The following is a 13,679-nucleotide window of genomic DNA, read 5'->3' as shown; positions in this document are numbered from 1 at the left end:
CTTTCTGTACTGTGGCTCAGTGGCAGAGCATCCACTTGGCATGCAGAAGGTCCCAGGTTCAACCCCTAGCCTCTCCAGTTGAATGGAGACTAGGTAATAGGTGATGTGAAAGACCTGTGCCTGAGACCCTGGAGAGCCGCTGCCAGTCTGAGGAGACAATAGTGATTTTTATGGACCAAGAATTTGGTTCAGTATAAGGCACATGAACACATGAAGCTGCCTTATACTGAACCAGACCCTCAGTCCATCAAAGTCAGTATTGTCTACTCAGACCGGCAGCGGCTCTCCGGGGTCTCAGGCGGAGGTCTTTCACATCACCTACTTGCCTAGTCCCTTTAACTGGAGATGTCGGGGATTGAACAGGGGACCTTCCACATGCCAAGCAGAGTCATGTATACTCAGGATAGATACATACGTGCATCCCTACACGTTTCTGCCAAACCGAGTTATGGCCTAGTAGATTTATGCCTTTTAAGCTGCCACAGGGCTCTTGGGGTTTTTTCTCCCCAAGGGGGCTGGAGGGTCCCCAAAACATCATGTGAACACAACACAATTCCTGGGCTAAGCAGCACAGTATTTTCTGATGTGGCAAAATCACCTCCCGGTCACCATTCATCTTTTTCCTTCTCGAGAATTCTCCCCCGGCTGATGCGAACGGGTACAAGCACACACCCATACGCTCCCCTCTTTCGCACCCTGTCCCTCCAGTTATGGGGCTTGTGCCAATTTGTACTGAAAGTCCTTCTTTCCCCCATAAGGGTCCCAGAAGTGGCTGACCCGCCTGACTCGGAACGCCGAGGCCTCGCACAGACGGGACGACAAGACGCCGCTGAATGGCACCCGAGAGGGGAAGCCGGAAGAGAACGCCACCCAGTATGCCGTCTTGGCCATCGTGCCCGTCTTCTGCGTGATGGGTCTCCTCGGCATCCTCTTCTGCAACCTGCTGATGAAGAAGGGCTACCACTGCACAGCCCAGAAGGACGAGGAGGGGGCCAAAGCCGAGAGGAACGGTGAGCAAAGGAGCCGTCCCGCCGGGATGCGAGGCCTTCTCGGTGGGCTTCAGCATGTGTGTGTGCTCAAATCATCACAATATCTCAGCGCAACATGATATGTAGGCATGGACTAGCAAGATTCAAGTCCAGGAGAACCTTAAAGATGGACACGGTTTTCAGGGTATAAGCTTTTGAAACTCAAAATCCCCTTGTTCAGATACAAGTAGGAATGGCGGTCCCTATCCGGTCAAGGGAGCTTTGGGACTCTAAAGCTTACACCCTGGAAATCTTGTTGGTGTGCATCGTGTTACCGGACTCGAATCTTGCTCTTCTGTTGCAGACCAACACGGCTACCCACCGGAAAACGGAAGGCATGGAATGTGTCCCTTCTGACTTCTGTTGTGGTGGGATAGAACACCCCTGCAGTGTGACATTATGCACACACCATTCAAGTCTCCAATTCTGCCAAACCAGTTTAAGCAACTAAGACTTCTGTTTGCAATAGTTGTGCTGTTGACTGCCTCACAGGGCTGTTGTAAGGGCAGCAGAAATGATTCGGAGACCCGCATTTTGCCTTAAGCATCGGCGCTCTCTTTCTGACCCAGGTGGAGCATCTGGGAGGCAAAGATGATCCCGGGGAGCATGCAGGGATAGATCGAAAGTGGCAGAAGCTTAGCTAGAGAAAATCCACTCTCCACAGTATTTGAAGATTGAATGCAAGCCCTCTTGCCTCATGGGGCAGAGTGGTAAGCTGCAGTACTGCAGTCAAAAGCTCCGCTCACAACTTGAGTTCGATCCCGACGGAAGTCGGTTTCAGGTAGCCGGCTCAAGGTTGACTCAGCCTTCCATCCTTCCAAGGTCGGACAAATGAGTACTCAGCTTGCTGGGGGTAAAGAGAAGATGACTGGGGAAGGCACTGGCAAACCACCCCGTAAACATAGTCTGTCTAGTAAACGTTGGGATGTGACATCACCCCATGAGTCAGGAATGACCCGGTGCTTGCACAGGGGACTGACTACCTTTACCTTTTCCACATGGCCACTTAAGCAGGGAGAGTGTGCAACCAAATGAGAAATGGATTCTTTGCAGCACATGCCCAAATTGTGGGATGGGGGGAGGATTCTGCCATGGCAGTGTGGTTTAGTGGTTAGAGTGTTGGACTAGAATCTGGGAGACCCGGGTTCGAATCCCCACTCTGCCGTGGAAGCTTGCTGGGTGACCCTGGGCCAGTCGTACACTCTCTGCCTAACCTCCCTCACAGGGTTGTTGTGAGGATAAAATGGAGGGAAGGAGAATTACGTAACCCACCTTGGGTCCCCGGTTGGGGAGAAAGGTGGGGTAGAAATGAAGAAAGTAAAGAAGTAATAAAGACACAGGAGCCGAAATGTTTCCGCCTCTCTGGTCTGAGCGGGTGCATTTTCCCTTCCCCACTTTGCCCTTTCGCATCTCCCTCCCTGCTGCCACCAGTACTTATTTTGTGAGAATTAGGACTATAGAATTTCTGAAGTACCCAACTGAGGCTGTGGTTGCCATAGCCACCCCCAAGGTAAAAAGACGAGGGGGGGATGAAGTGATGTTTGTTGAAAGGCAGCCCTGACCTGATTTTGGAGTCAACAGCCTCTTGCTGCTCCATTTCTGCGGCACAGACCGCTTCTGATGCCCTTCAGAGACCAGGGTTGCCAACCTCCAGGTGGGGCCTGGAGATCTCCCAGAATTACAACTGATCTCTAGTCTACAAAGATCCGTTCCCCTGGAGAAAAGGGGGTGGACTTTGTGGGATTTTATCTAGGGTTGCCCACTCCAGGTTGAGAAATTCCTGTAGATTTTTAGGAGTGGAACCTTGGGAGAGTTGGGTTTGAGAAGGCGAGGGACTTCGGAAGGGTGTAATGCCATAGAGTCATAAGAACATGAGAAAGGCCCTGATGGATCAGACCCAGGCCCATCAAGTCCAGCAGTCTGTTCACACAGTGGCCAACCAGGTGCCTCGAGGAAGCCCACAAACAAGATGACTGCAGCAGCGTGAATCCTGCCTGTGTTCCACAGCACATAATGTAATAGGCATGCTCCTCTTATCCTGGAGAGAACAAGTATGCATCATGACTAGTATCCATTTTGACTAGTAGCCATGGATAGCCCTCTCCTCCATGAACATGTCCACTCCCCACTTAAAGCCTTAAGAACATAAGGTCCATCAAGTCCAGCAGTCTGTTCACACAGTGGCCAACCAAGTGCCTCTAGGAAGCCCACAAGCAAGACAACTAAAGCAGCATTCTCCTGCCTGTGTTCCCAACACACCTAATATAACAGGCCTGCTCCTCTGGTACTGGAGAGAATAGGTATGAATCATGACTTGCATCCATTTTAACTAGTAGCCATGAACATGTCCACTCCCCTCTTAAAGCCTTCTAAGTTGGCAGCCATCACCACATCTTGGGTTCCTGAGTTCCACAATTTAACTATGCATTGTGTGAAGAAATACTTCCTTTTATCCGTTTTTACTAGTAGCCATGAATACCCATCTCCTCCATGAACATGGCCACTTCCCTCTTAAAGCCTTCCAAGTTGTCAGCCATCACCACATCCTGGGGCAGGGAGTTCCACAATTTAACTATGCGTTGTGTCATGCTCTCCAGGGGAACTGATCTCCGTCGCCTGGCGATCAGTTGTAATTCCTGGAGATGTCCTAGCCATACCTGGAGGTTGGCAACCCTACTCACCCTCCATGCTTGACATGGCCTAATTTAGTCTTTATAACTAGGGTTTCCAGGTCCCTCTTCTCCACCAGCGGGAGATTTTGGGGGTAGAGCCTAAGGAGGGTGGGGTTTGGGGAGGCGGAGGGACTAATGCCTTTTACATTTACTGTTACGGCCATTGGCCAGCACAAACTGATCTGGCTGGCTAGGCGGGTGTCCCTTCCCTCCCTCACTGCTCCATGTGCGTCCCTCCCGAAGCCGTGTGCTCGGTGGAAGAGGACGACCATCCCAGATAGAAGGAGTGTACCATTCTTCGGACTTTAATGCCATAGAGTCTCATTGCCAAAGCGGCCATTTTCTCCAGGTGAACTGAACTCTATCAGCTGGAGATCAGTTGTAATAGCAGGAGATCTCCAGCTACTACCTGGAGGGTGGCAACCCTATTTATAACATGTTGGAGAAAAGCAGAAGCAAAGACCGTACACCAAAGACCAGACTTCCCAAAACGCGGTGCCCATGTGACATGGCGCATCCTCCTGTTTCAACATGCCTCTCTCTCCCCTGCAGGCACCAGTTCTGCCTACCGTATAGAAGATGCGAACGAAGACACCATCGGAGTCCTCGTGCGCCTGATCACGGAGAAGAAAGGTAAGCCCTGGATTGGGGTGGGGGTGGACGGAGCATGGCAGGTTTGCTTTTCCAGGCTTATGAAGAAATGAGTTTATGAAGAAATGGAGGGGCTGTGGCTCAGTGGTACTAGCTGGAGATCTCCTGCTATTACAACTGATCTCCAGCCGATAGAGATCAGTACACCTGGAGAAAATGGGTGCTTTGGCAATTGGACTCTATGGCATTAAAGTCCCTCCTCAAACCCCACCCTCCTCAGGCTCCACCCCAAAAAGCTCCCACCGGTGGCGAAGAGGGACCTGGCAGCCCTACTGAAAACCCTATGGGACTTGATGGTAGTTTACACACACACATTTAAATCAAATAAATACTGAATGTCTTTAAGGCATTTTATGTGCTTTTGAGTTTGGAGATTTCTGCTGCTGCTAAATTGCCCAGTTTGAGACTGGTGGTAATTCTGGTGTTTTAGATTTCCTTATCAGACATGAGCATCACCTAGGGATGTTTTAAATAAAGGAGCCGATCCTTGGAAACGCTGTTCTCTGCCCGAGAAAAGTGTTGCCCGTCAGAACCAAGAGCTAGGGGGAACTGATGAGGGTAATTCTGGCTTGCCTCTCACCGAGGTGGCAAATTTGGGCCGGGTTTACTTGCACTTCCTCCCAGCAGTTGGAGATTTCCATGGTGGAATGTGTGTGGGGGGGGGGGGGCAGAGCATTTCAGGCATATAGAAAACTAGCTTCTCAGGAAGAATTTGGATTCCCAAGCTCTCAGTTTCCACAGTCAGGGAATTATTTTACTACCGATGAATATTCCATCATGTTGGCTCCCCTCACACACACAGCGCACACAAACTCCTGCTGTCTGAAGGTAAATGGGGGATCCCCAACATGGCATCCACCAACACCTTTCCTCGCCGCCGCCAAATGTTTTTGGGAAGTGGGCAGAGCCAGGTGGGGTTTTTGCCCAGCAAGGTTTCTGAATGGCCACTGAAGATTTGATTGGCTGTGCAGACTTTTTGAAAGGTTGCTTTGGCAGCAGCTGCCACCGCAGCACAAGGATCTTCACTGTGTGACCCAAGGTGAGCTACGGCACCCATGTGGTGGCTGCGCCCACCACCCTGTGCCAGAATTCCAAAGGTGCCCACAGGCTCAAAAAGGTTGGGAGACCTCTGAGTTAAACAGTCGAGATACAATTTTACAGCTTCAGCAAGAAATTAATTTGAGGCAGCTTCGTGTCTCCATCCCATGCTGCTTTTTCTAAAGGGTTTTCTTTTCGTTTCCCCCTCTCTCCTCTTATTTCCTCCCTGCAGAGAATGCCGCCGTCCTGGAGGAGATGTTGAAGGATTATCACAGCAAACAGCTCATGCAGCCGGCTTACAAGCCCGTGAACAAGTAGGAGTCTTCTCTTCCTTCCCCTCCTCTTCTCTTCCTCCATTGCAACCCGCACCCCTATTACAGCAGCTCAAAGATACAGCTACAAAGAAAAGAAGATTTAAGTGCTGAGGGTGCCAGGAATTTTTTGGGGGCGGGGGGGGAAGTCACGGTGCAGAAGGACCCCAAAACAGAGGCCTCTGCCACAAAGGATAGAGGCATGCCTTTATTAGGGAGATTTGCAGCTTGCTTCCCAAGGAAAAAGGTCTCCCGAGTGAATTCCCGCACACCATAAAAACTGAAGTGCCTGGCTGTCTTATAGAGTCCAATGAACAGACAGCAAGGAGGAGGTTAAATTCAAAAGCAAACAGTTCTTTATTTAACTAAACACAGAGCTGGGTGAGTTAACCACAGATAAGGCACAGGGTTACTCACAAGGGAACAAAGGAAGGTAAGCATCATTTATGCATTAGAATGGGGCAAATTGATACACAAAAGCACCAATACACATTAGGTGTCTACTCCATGTTAATTAGCATAGCCTATAGATATTGCCCGAAGGCGTAACTGAGCAAATGCTTGTGTGAGCTAGGAAACAGAAACTACATTCCTAAGGTTAGAGGTAATTCAAAGACAGCTTTCTCTCTACTGGTGAGAGGCAGTATCAGGCATAGTATGATTTGTTGGCTCAGAGCCTTTGGATGCCAACTTCCCTAAAGCTTCGGTGTGTGCATATGAGTACATAGTGTTTTATACCAGCCCTTATATCTGGGCACTACACAACCTGCTCCACAATACAATTTAAGTGGCAGATACGAGCATATTGTAGATGCTGAGCCCATAGCCAAGAAAACAGACCTGGACGTTGCCAACCTCCAGGTAATAGCTGGAGATCTCCTGCTATTAGTACTGATCTCCAGCCAATAGAGATCAGCTCCCCTGGAGAAAATGGCCGCTTGGGCAATTGGACTATGGCATTGAAGTCCCTCCCCAAACCCTGCCCTCAGGCTCCGCCCCAAAAACCTCCCACCGGTGGCGAAAAGGGACCTGGCAACCCTACTGGACACTGAAGGCGTGGATCAACAGGTCTTCAATTTTTTTTAAAGCACCCTTCAGATACCCCAGTCTCTAGCCCTTTAGGGTTTGGGGGCTCTCCCCTCTTGCTAACCCTGGCCTTTTGTCCCCCCACCCCCAGGTTGCAGCTCCTGCCTCAGCTCCCCCACATCTGCCGGCACCAGCATCACCTCCACACGGTCCAGGGCTTAGCTACCCGTTCGGGCCCCACCTGCACCCGCTGTAGCCAGAGGAAGTGGCCGGAGGTGCTGCTTTCCCCAGAAGCGGCCGCCACGGCCGCCAACGCAACCAGCAGCACCGTCACCAAGCCAGCGAAACCGGGAAGCAAGGCTGGCCGACCGGGAGAGATCACCATCCTCTCCGTGGGCAGGTAGGAAAACGAGAGGCGGCAGCAGCCAGAGAGAGGCTCAAGGGCACACAAACTCCCAGGAAGCTGCCTTCTGCTGAATCAAGACCCTGGGTCCATCCAAGTCAGTATTGTCTACTCAGACTGGCAGCGGCTCTCCAGGGTCTCAGGCGGAGGTCTTTCCCATCACCTACCTGCCTGGTCCCTTTAAGTGGAGATGCTGGGGATTGAACCTGGGACCTTCTGCATTCCAAGGAGATGCTCTTCCACTGAGCCACGGCCCCTCCCCAAACCTAAAGGGGTCAGGGGAGCTTCTTTTTTATTATTAAGAGCCAATCGGGAGCAGGTTGCACTGCGGTTGCAGCTCCAATTCTAAGCAGCCTCTTGCCATATTCGCTTTTGTTTTAAAGCAAGTTTCTAGTCCCCAAGACCGTGAAATTTGAAGGCTGAAGAGTGTGGCGGCCAAGCTCGGCTCCATCTTTCTCCAGCCCCTCCCTCTAACTTTCCTAACAGGATTTGGGAAAGGCTGTCCTTTAAGGACCCTGGAGAGTCCTTCTACCCATCAATGCATGCATGAAGCGGCCTTATACTGAATCAGACCCTCAGTTTATCAAAGTCAGTATTGTCTGCTCAGACTAGCAGCCACTCTCCAGGGTCTCTTTCATGTCACCCACTGCCTGATGCCGGGGATTGAACCGAGGACCTTCTGCATACTAAGCAGATGCTCTACCACTGAGCCAAGGACGCTCATTAAAGCACTTTCTGAGACAAGCTGGCCCAAGGCAGTAATGAGCTTTATATAGGTAAAAACCAGCACTTTGATTCTGTCTAGAGGCTGACTGGTTGCCTGTACAGTTGCCACAACACGGGTGGGAGGGTCTTCCCTTACACTCTGTGGCTTGGCTCGCTGGCTCGAGTCATCTAAAAGTCTCCGTTCTGCAGACAACAACTTCTTCAGCTGGCTCCTGTCCCTGTTCCTCCTTTGAGAAATCATGATGGTTTCCGGTTTCATCCTCCCAGAGGCGGATGGTTTCTTTACAGCCAACAGGTTTTCAGGTCTGGGCATCATTGCAATGTCTATGTTTCTCCCCACTTCCGTAAAGGTTCCGCGTCGCCCGTATCCCGGAGCAGAAGCCCAGCCCCTCGGAAGTGAAAACCATCTCTGGGAGTGCGGGGGCCGAGCCGGCCGACCCCCCCTACGCCTGCCTGGTTCCAGAGCAAAAAATGCCGGTTGGAAATAGCGTGAGGCCCAAATGGCTTACAACGGGAGACGGCCAACAAGAGGTGAGCGGGGTAGGGGAAAGCGGGGCCCAACTTTAGTGGGAGCTGCGAGCCCCCAGAAGGGCTGTGGTGTCCCTGTGGGTTGCGTACCATTTCTTCCTTTGTGCACCCAAATCTCCAAATCGGGCAGCAGCTTCACGGTTCTAAAAGGAATCTTGTAAAAGAAGTACAAGAACAAGTTGGTTTTTATATGCCGACTTTCTCTACCACTTAAGGAAGAATCAAACCAGCTTACAATCACCTTCCCTTCCCCTCCCCACAACAGACACCCTGTGAGGTATGTGGGGCTGAGAGAGTGTAACTAGCCCAAGGTCACCCAGCTGGCTTCAGGTGTTGGAGTGGGGAAACGAATCCAGTTCACCAGATTAGCCTCTGCCACTCATGTGGAGGAGTGGGGAATCAAACCCGGTTCCCCAGATCGGAGTCCACCGCTCCAAACCACCAGGAAGGTCTGCCAAGCGGGACACAAATGGCGTAGCACCTGCGCTTTTTGCCACCTGGGCAAAGCCGCGCTCATAGAATCATAGAGTTGGAAGGGTCCAAAGAGGCCATCTGGCCCACCCCCCTAGGGGTTCAGTGCAGGACCAGCCTAGAGCATCCCTGACAAGTATTTGTCCAGCCTCTGCTTAAAGACTGCCAGTGAGAGGGAGCTCACCACCTCCCTAGGCAGCCCATTCCACTGTTAAAAACTCTTTATTGTAAAAAATGTATTCCTAAAGTCCAGCCGGTACCTTTCCACCTGTAATTTATACCTATTATTGCGAGTCCCATCCTCTGCTGCCAGGAGTCTCCCTTCATAAGCGCTCCCTTCTCAGTTCTGACTACGGCCTCATTCCTTCCTTTTCCAGGGCAGTCCACTTATTGTTAGAGTCGGGGAGACTAAACTGGTTATCTGAAGGTAATCCACCTCTTCTGCAATTTGCCGCTGCCGACCTTGTCGGGGAGGTGAAGTGTTATCTTGCTGTTCCCAAGGGCTTTGCTTCCTGACTGTGGTGTTGAGGAAACAGTAATTCCTGTTCCGGTGTTTTTGAGAACTGGGCGCTGCTGGGCTTTGCTTTAGGTTGCTGGATAAAGGGTCTATGCTTTGCGGGTGAACTGGAGCACCGCAGACGCTTTGCATGCGTAAACGCCGGCAAGTCGCAACCGACTTATGGTGATCCCTAGTAAGGGGTTTGCAAGGCAAGAGAGAAGCAGAGGTGGTCGGCCATCACCTTCCTTGGTGGTCTCCCATCCAAGTTCCAATCCTAGCTTCTGAGATCTGATGAGATCAGGCTACACTATACCATTCAACGGCGGCAGCTTCAAAGTAACCAACAGAGGGACAGAAAATAGTTGAACAGAATATTCCCCTTGCCTTTCTGGGGTTCTTGGACTCATAGATAGGATTTATTTGATTTATTGGGGAGGGGCTGTGGCTCAGTGGAAGAGCATCTGCTTGGCATGCAGAAGGTCCCTGGTTCAATCCCCAACATCTCCAGTTAAAGGGACTAGGCAAGTAGGTGATGTGAAAGACCTCTGCCTGAGAGCCATGGAGAGGAGCCGTGGCTCAGTGGTAGAGCATCTGCTTGGCATGCAGAAGGTCCCAGGTTCAATCCCCAGCATCTCCAGTTAAAGGGACTAGGCAAGTAGGTGATGGGAAAGACCTCCGCCTGAGACCCTGGAGAGCCGCTGCCGGTCGGAGTAGACAATACTGACTTTGATGGACCAAGGGTCTGATTCAGTATAAGGCAACTTCATGTGTTCATGTGATTGACTGATTGATTGATTGACTGACTAATTAGATTTCTATTCTGCCCCTCCCCCTACAGCCAGGCTCGGGGCAGCTTTCAACAATTAAAACATAAGTTACAGCTAAAACCTCTAGTAACTATAAAACTCTATTGGCACTCCTAAAATTATCACAATAGTGGGGGGTTCCCCAACAGAGGGGAAGGAATAAAGGGAAAGTAAAAACAACAACAATAATCTTACCTATAAGAATTAAAATAACCACATATGTGCAATAATACAACCAAATGGAAAAAGGAAGGGGGGGAATGGGAGGCCAGCTAGATGGAAAAACCGTCAATGTTGAATTGTGATGTTTGAGTAGCTTCAAGAATTCCATGACACCAAAGAAATTGCCGGCTATCTTTATGGCAGGGCTCTTTAACTATTAGCAACATCAGGGCAGGGGGGAAAATCAGTTAGTGAATTAATTTAAAAGAACTCAACATTTGACAGTATTTCAAAAATCTGCTTTTTGGCTTTTGACCTTGTGGGTTTTACATTTAGCTCCAGAAATTAAAAGCTGACTTGGAGATTCAGCTGTCTTGGTTTAAATCAGCAGTAACTGAGATAGTTTCAGAGGGCAGCCATGTTGGTCTGCAAAGGCAGACCAATGTTCAAGTCCAATAGCACCTTAGAGACCAGCGAGATTTTCGGGGTATTAGCTTTTGAGGATTGAAGCTCCCTTCATCAGATATGACGAGATGAAGGGAGCTCTGACTCTCAAAAGCTTATACCCTGAAAATCTCGTTGATCTCAACATTTCTTCTGGACTCAAATCCAGTAGTAACGGAGAGGTGTTTTTTCCCTGATTGGATACATGAAAGAAAAATAAGGTTCTTGTAGGTTATCCGGGCTGTGTGACCGTGGTCTTGGTATTTTCCTTCCTGACGTTTCGCCAGCAGCTGTGGCAGAGGAGTAACACTGAAGGACAGACTGCCACAGCTGCTGGCGAAACGTCAGGAAAGAAAATACCAAGACCACGGTTACACAGCCCGGATAACCTACAAGAACCAATGAACTCTGACCGTGAAAGACTTCAAAAAATAAGATATTTGCAGATATCCCGCATCCAAAACGGATAGATCTTGGCTGCTGTGTGTCACATATGACACTTTCTTACATACTGAATAATGCACTTTCAATCCACTTTCGATGCACTTTAACAATTGCTTGCCAGTGGATTTCACCGTTTCGCACAGCAAAATCTAGCTGCAAAGTGCATTGAAAGTGGGTTGAAAGTGCATTATTCGGCATGTGTGAAAGCATCCCTACTGTCAAAGATTGAGGCATTCTGCGAAATCAGTGAGTAGCAAACGTTCAGCGGATATTCGCACAGTGGGCGAATCGTCGCCATTGAGCCGAATGCAGGCTTGGAAATTTCCTTGGGCAAACAATGTCCCGCTCGACCTGATTCTTTCTCCCTCCCTCCTTTTCTCTGTCCTATTTCTGCGTCCCGCCTGCCGCCTCATTGCTTTGCCCCCATTTTTCAGGTGATCATCTGACTCCCCCGGACCGCACCAGACGTGGAACCAGCCGCTCAGTTGGAGGCTTCCGGCCGGACTCAGGCGGGGCTACACACAAGGCGAAGGACGGCTCTTGTTTTTCCCCCTTTGGGAGACCACCGGCGCCCTGGAACATTGTAGGGCAGGTCCCCATGGGTAACGCCATCCGTGCCAGCTGACGTTCCAGAGGACACACCTGGCATTGCAAAGACTTTTTTTTTGCCTTTCTCGAGACAGGACTCGAGGAAAAGGGACGAGGGAGGGAAAGCTTTTCGCCGCCAAACTGGAACATCGCCACCTGCGCTTTCGTTTGCACAGCGGGGACTCGGCTCCGTCCCTCCAGCTGGGGTCTTGCGGCCTTCTGAACTGTGAAAGGGGAGGGGGGGTTAACAGATTTAACTGAGGGGAACGGGGGAGCGTGAACAAGAAAGGAGGCACCCCTCGGCTTCCCAGACTCGAAATTGCCACTCCGCGGGGGGCGTGGGATCCAGGGCAGCATGCTCGCTTCTCTCCTTTGATGTTATATCTTCACAACAGTCCTGTAAGGTAGGTTCGGTTGAGAGATGGTGTGGCTAGTCCAGGGTCACCCTGTGAGCTTTCATGGCTGATGAGGGATTTGAACTGAGGTCTCCTGGGCCGCTGTCTGTCTTCGTGGAATGTGTCGTTGCACATTGGTGGGGGGATTCTCATTTTCCCAATCCTCCAAAGGCTGAGGGTGGTTGTCATTCACTGCACCAAAGCGGCTTCAATCTGAAGGTAAGGACTGGAAATTTTGTGCTTTTCACTGGTGCCTCCCTAGCCATGTTGATAATTTTTCGTATCCCACGCCCTAGCAGAAAAACCCTGCTAGATGGGGGGGGGGGGAGACCCATTTAGTTTAGCACCCTGTTCCCGACAGTGCCCCCTTCCCAAAGGACCACATTGAAGGGACCCTCTCCCTGTATTTGGCCCCCAGCAACTAGTACTCTGAGGTACGCTGCTTCTGAACATGGAAGTTCCTCTTCACTACCTTTTCTAATACTTACTGATGGGCTTATTCTCCAAGAGTTTGTCTCATTATGCAAGACCAGTCCTGCGGAATCCAACACAGGTTCCATCTCATCCAGTTTGTTTCCTTTCTTCAGAAAACAGGAACATAATTATGTGTGGCTTGTGCTGGTAAAGATTTAATGTTAGAAAACCCTGGCCTGAGAGAATTTGAGTGCTGACCAGGGGGAGTTTCTGTAGCTGACCCCCGTTCACACGAAATCTCTTATTGTGCCTCATTTATTCTTCTGGGGAGGAATAAGGACTACCAGCGTGTCCACGTTGCTTGGTTCAGCCACCCTTTTAGCTTCTGAGTCCTTGCCCACTCTGCCTTGGGGGCCTATTCACAACACTGAGGTCTAGGAACTTGCACTACAAATAAAATACAACCTCACGTGGAAGCTGAGTTCTGCATACAGTACCGTAGTGTTTCTGCACTTAGCACCAAACAGTAGTAATCACTCAGTCCAGGCTGGAGTATGCAGGAAAAACAGACCCCAACAGGTTCGGTCATGCTGCCATACCTCAGTGGGCATTGCTGTTGCCGTAGAATCCTGCTTTCTCCGCTCGCCCACCATCAGCGAATCCAAAGAGGCTGTTCCCCTACTCAGGATGAATTATTTAACTGTATTCAGTGAAACACCCACTATTTTGGAATTGCGGGGAGGGGGCATCAGTGCTTCCGAGTCATAGGTGCCAATGGGAACTCCCAGAACCTCTTGGAAACTAACTGTGGGACCCTTCCCTGGGGGAACAGCGTTGGCTAAATCTCCCCCGGATTTGTAACCTTTACCCAATGGCTGCGGGTGGGGAGAGGCGGAAACCAGCCCCGCAAGGCTAAAAATCCCAGCTGTTTACAACAGGAAGGATCTGTTAATTAAGGTCCTGGAAAGCTAGAGCCAACCCAGCTTTTTGTTATCTGTAATTATTCTGTAATTATTATTATTATTTTTCATCACATGTTGTGTTATTTATGATGGCGTAGCAGAGTCGGTTTC

At 50.3% G+C, this 13,679-nt stretch overlaps 1 protein-coding gene across 1 annotated transcript in view; it reads left to right on the top strand.

Annotated features, from left to right (window-relative positions):
• RELT (RELT TNF receptor) overlaps nucleotides 1-11,655 on the top strand; it is a 30,004-nt gene extending 18,349 nt beyond the window's left edge. The window contains exons 5-10 of the mRNA XM_056858829.1: nucleotides 759-1,010; nucleotides 4,253-4,333; nucleotides 5,622-5,703; nucleotides 6,878-7,126; nucleotides 8,206-8,386; nucleotides 11,644-11,655. Coding sequence (XP_056714807.1) covers nucleotides 759-1,010; nucleotides 4,253-4,333; nucleotides 5,622-5,703; nucleotides 6,878-7,126; nucleotides 8,206-8,386; nucleotides 11,644-11,655 — 857 coding nt within the window. The remainder of the gene's footprint in view (nucleotides 1-758; nucleotides 1,011-4,252; nucleotides 4,334-5,621; nucleotides 5,704-6,877; nucleotides 7,127-8,205; nucleotides 8,387-11,643) is intronic.
• The last annotated feature ends 2,024 nt before the right edge of the window (nucleotides 11,656-13,679 follow it).

Source organism: Euleptes europaea, chromosome 12 (genome assembly GCF_029931775.1).
Source record: "Euleptes europaea isolate rEulEur1 chromosome 12, rEulEur1.hap1, whole genome shotgun sequence".
In the NCBI taxonomy this organism is placed as follows: Eukaryota; Metazoa; Chordata; class Lepidosauria; order Squamata; family Sphaerodactylidae; genus Euleptes; species Euleptes europaea.
Note: the sequence above shows the minus strand (reverse complement) of the source record. Positions and strands in the feature narration are given on the sequence as shown.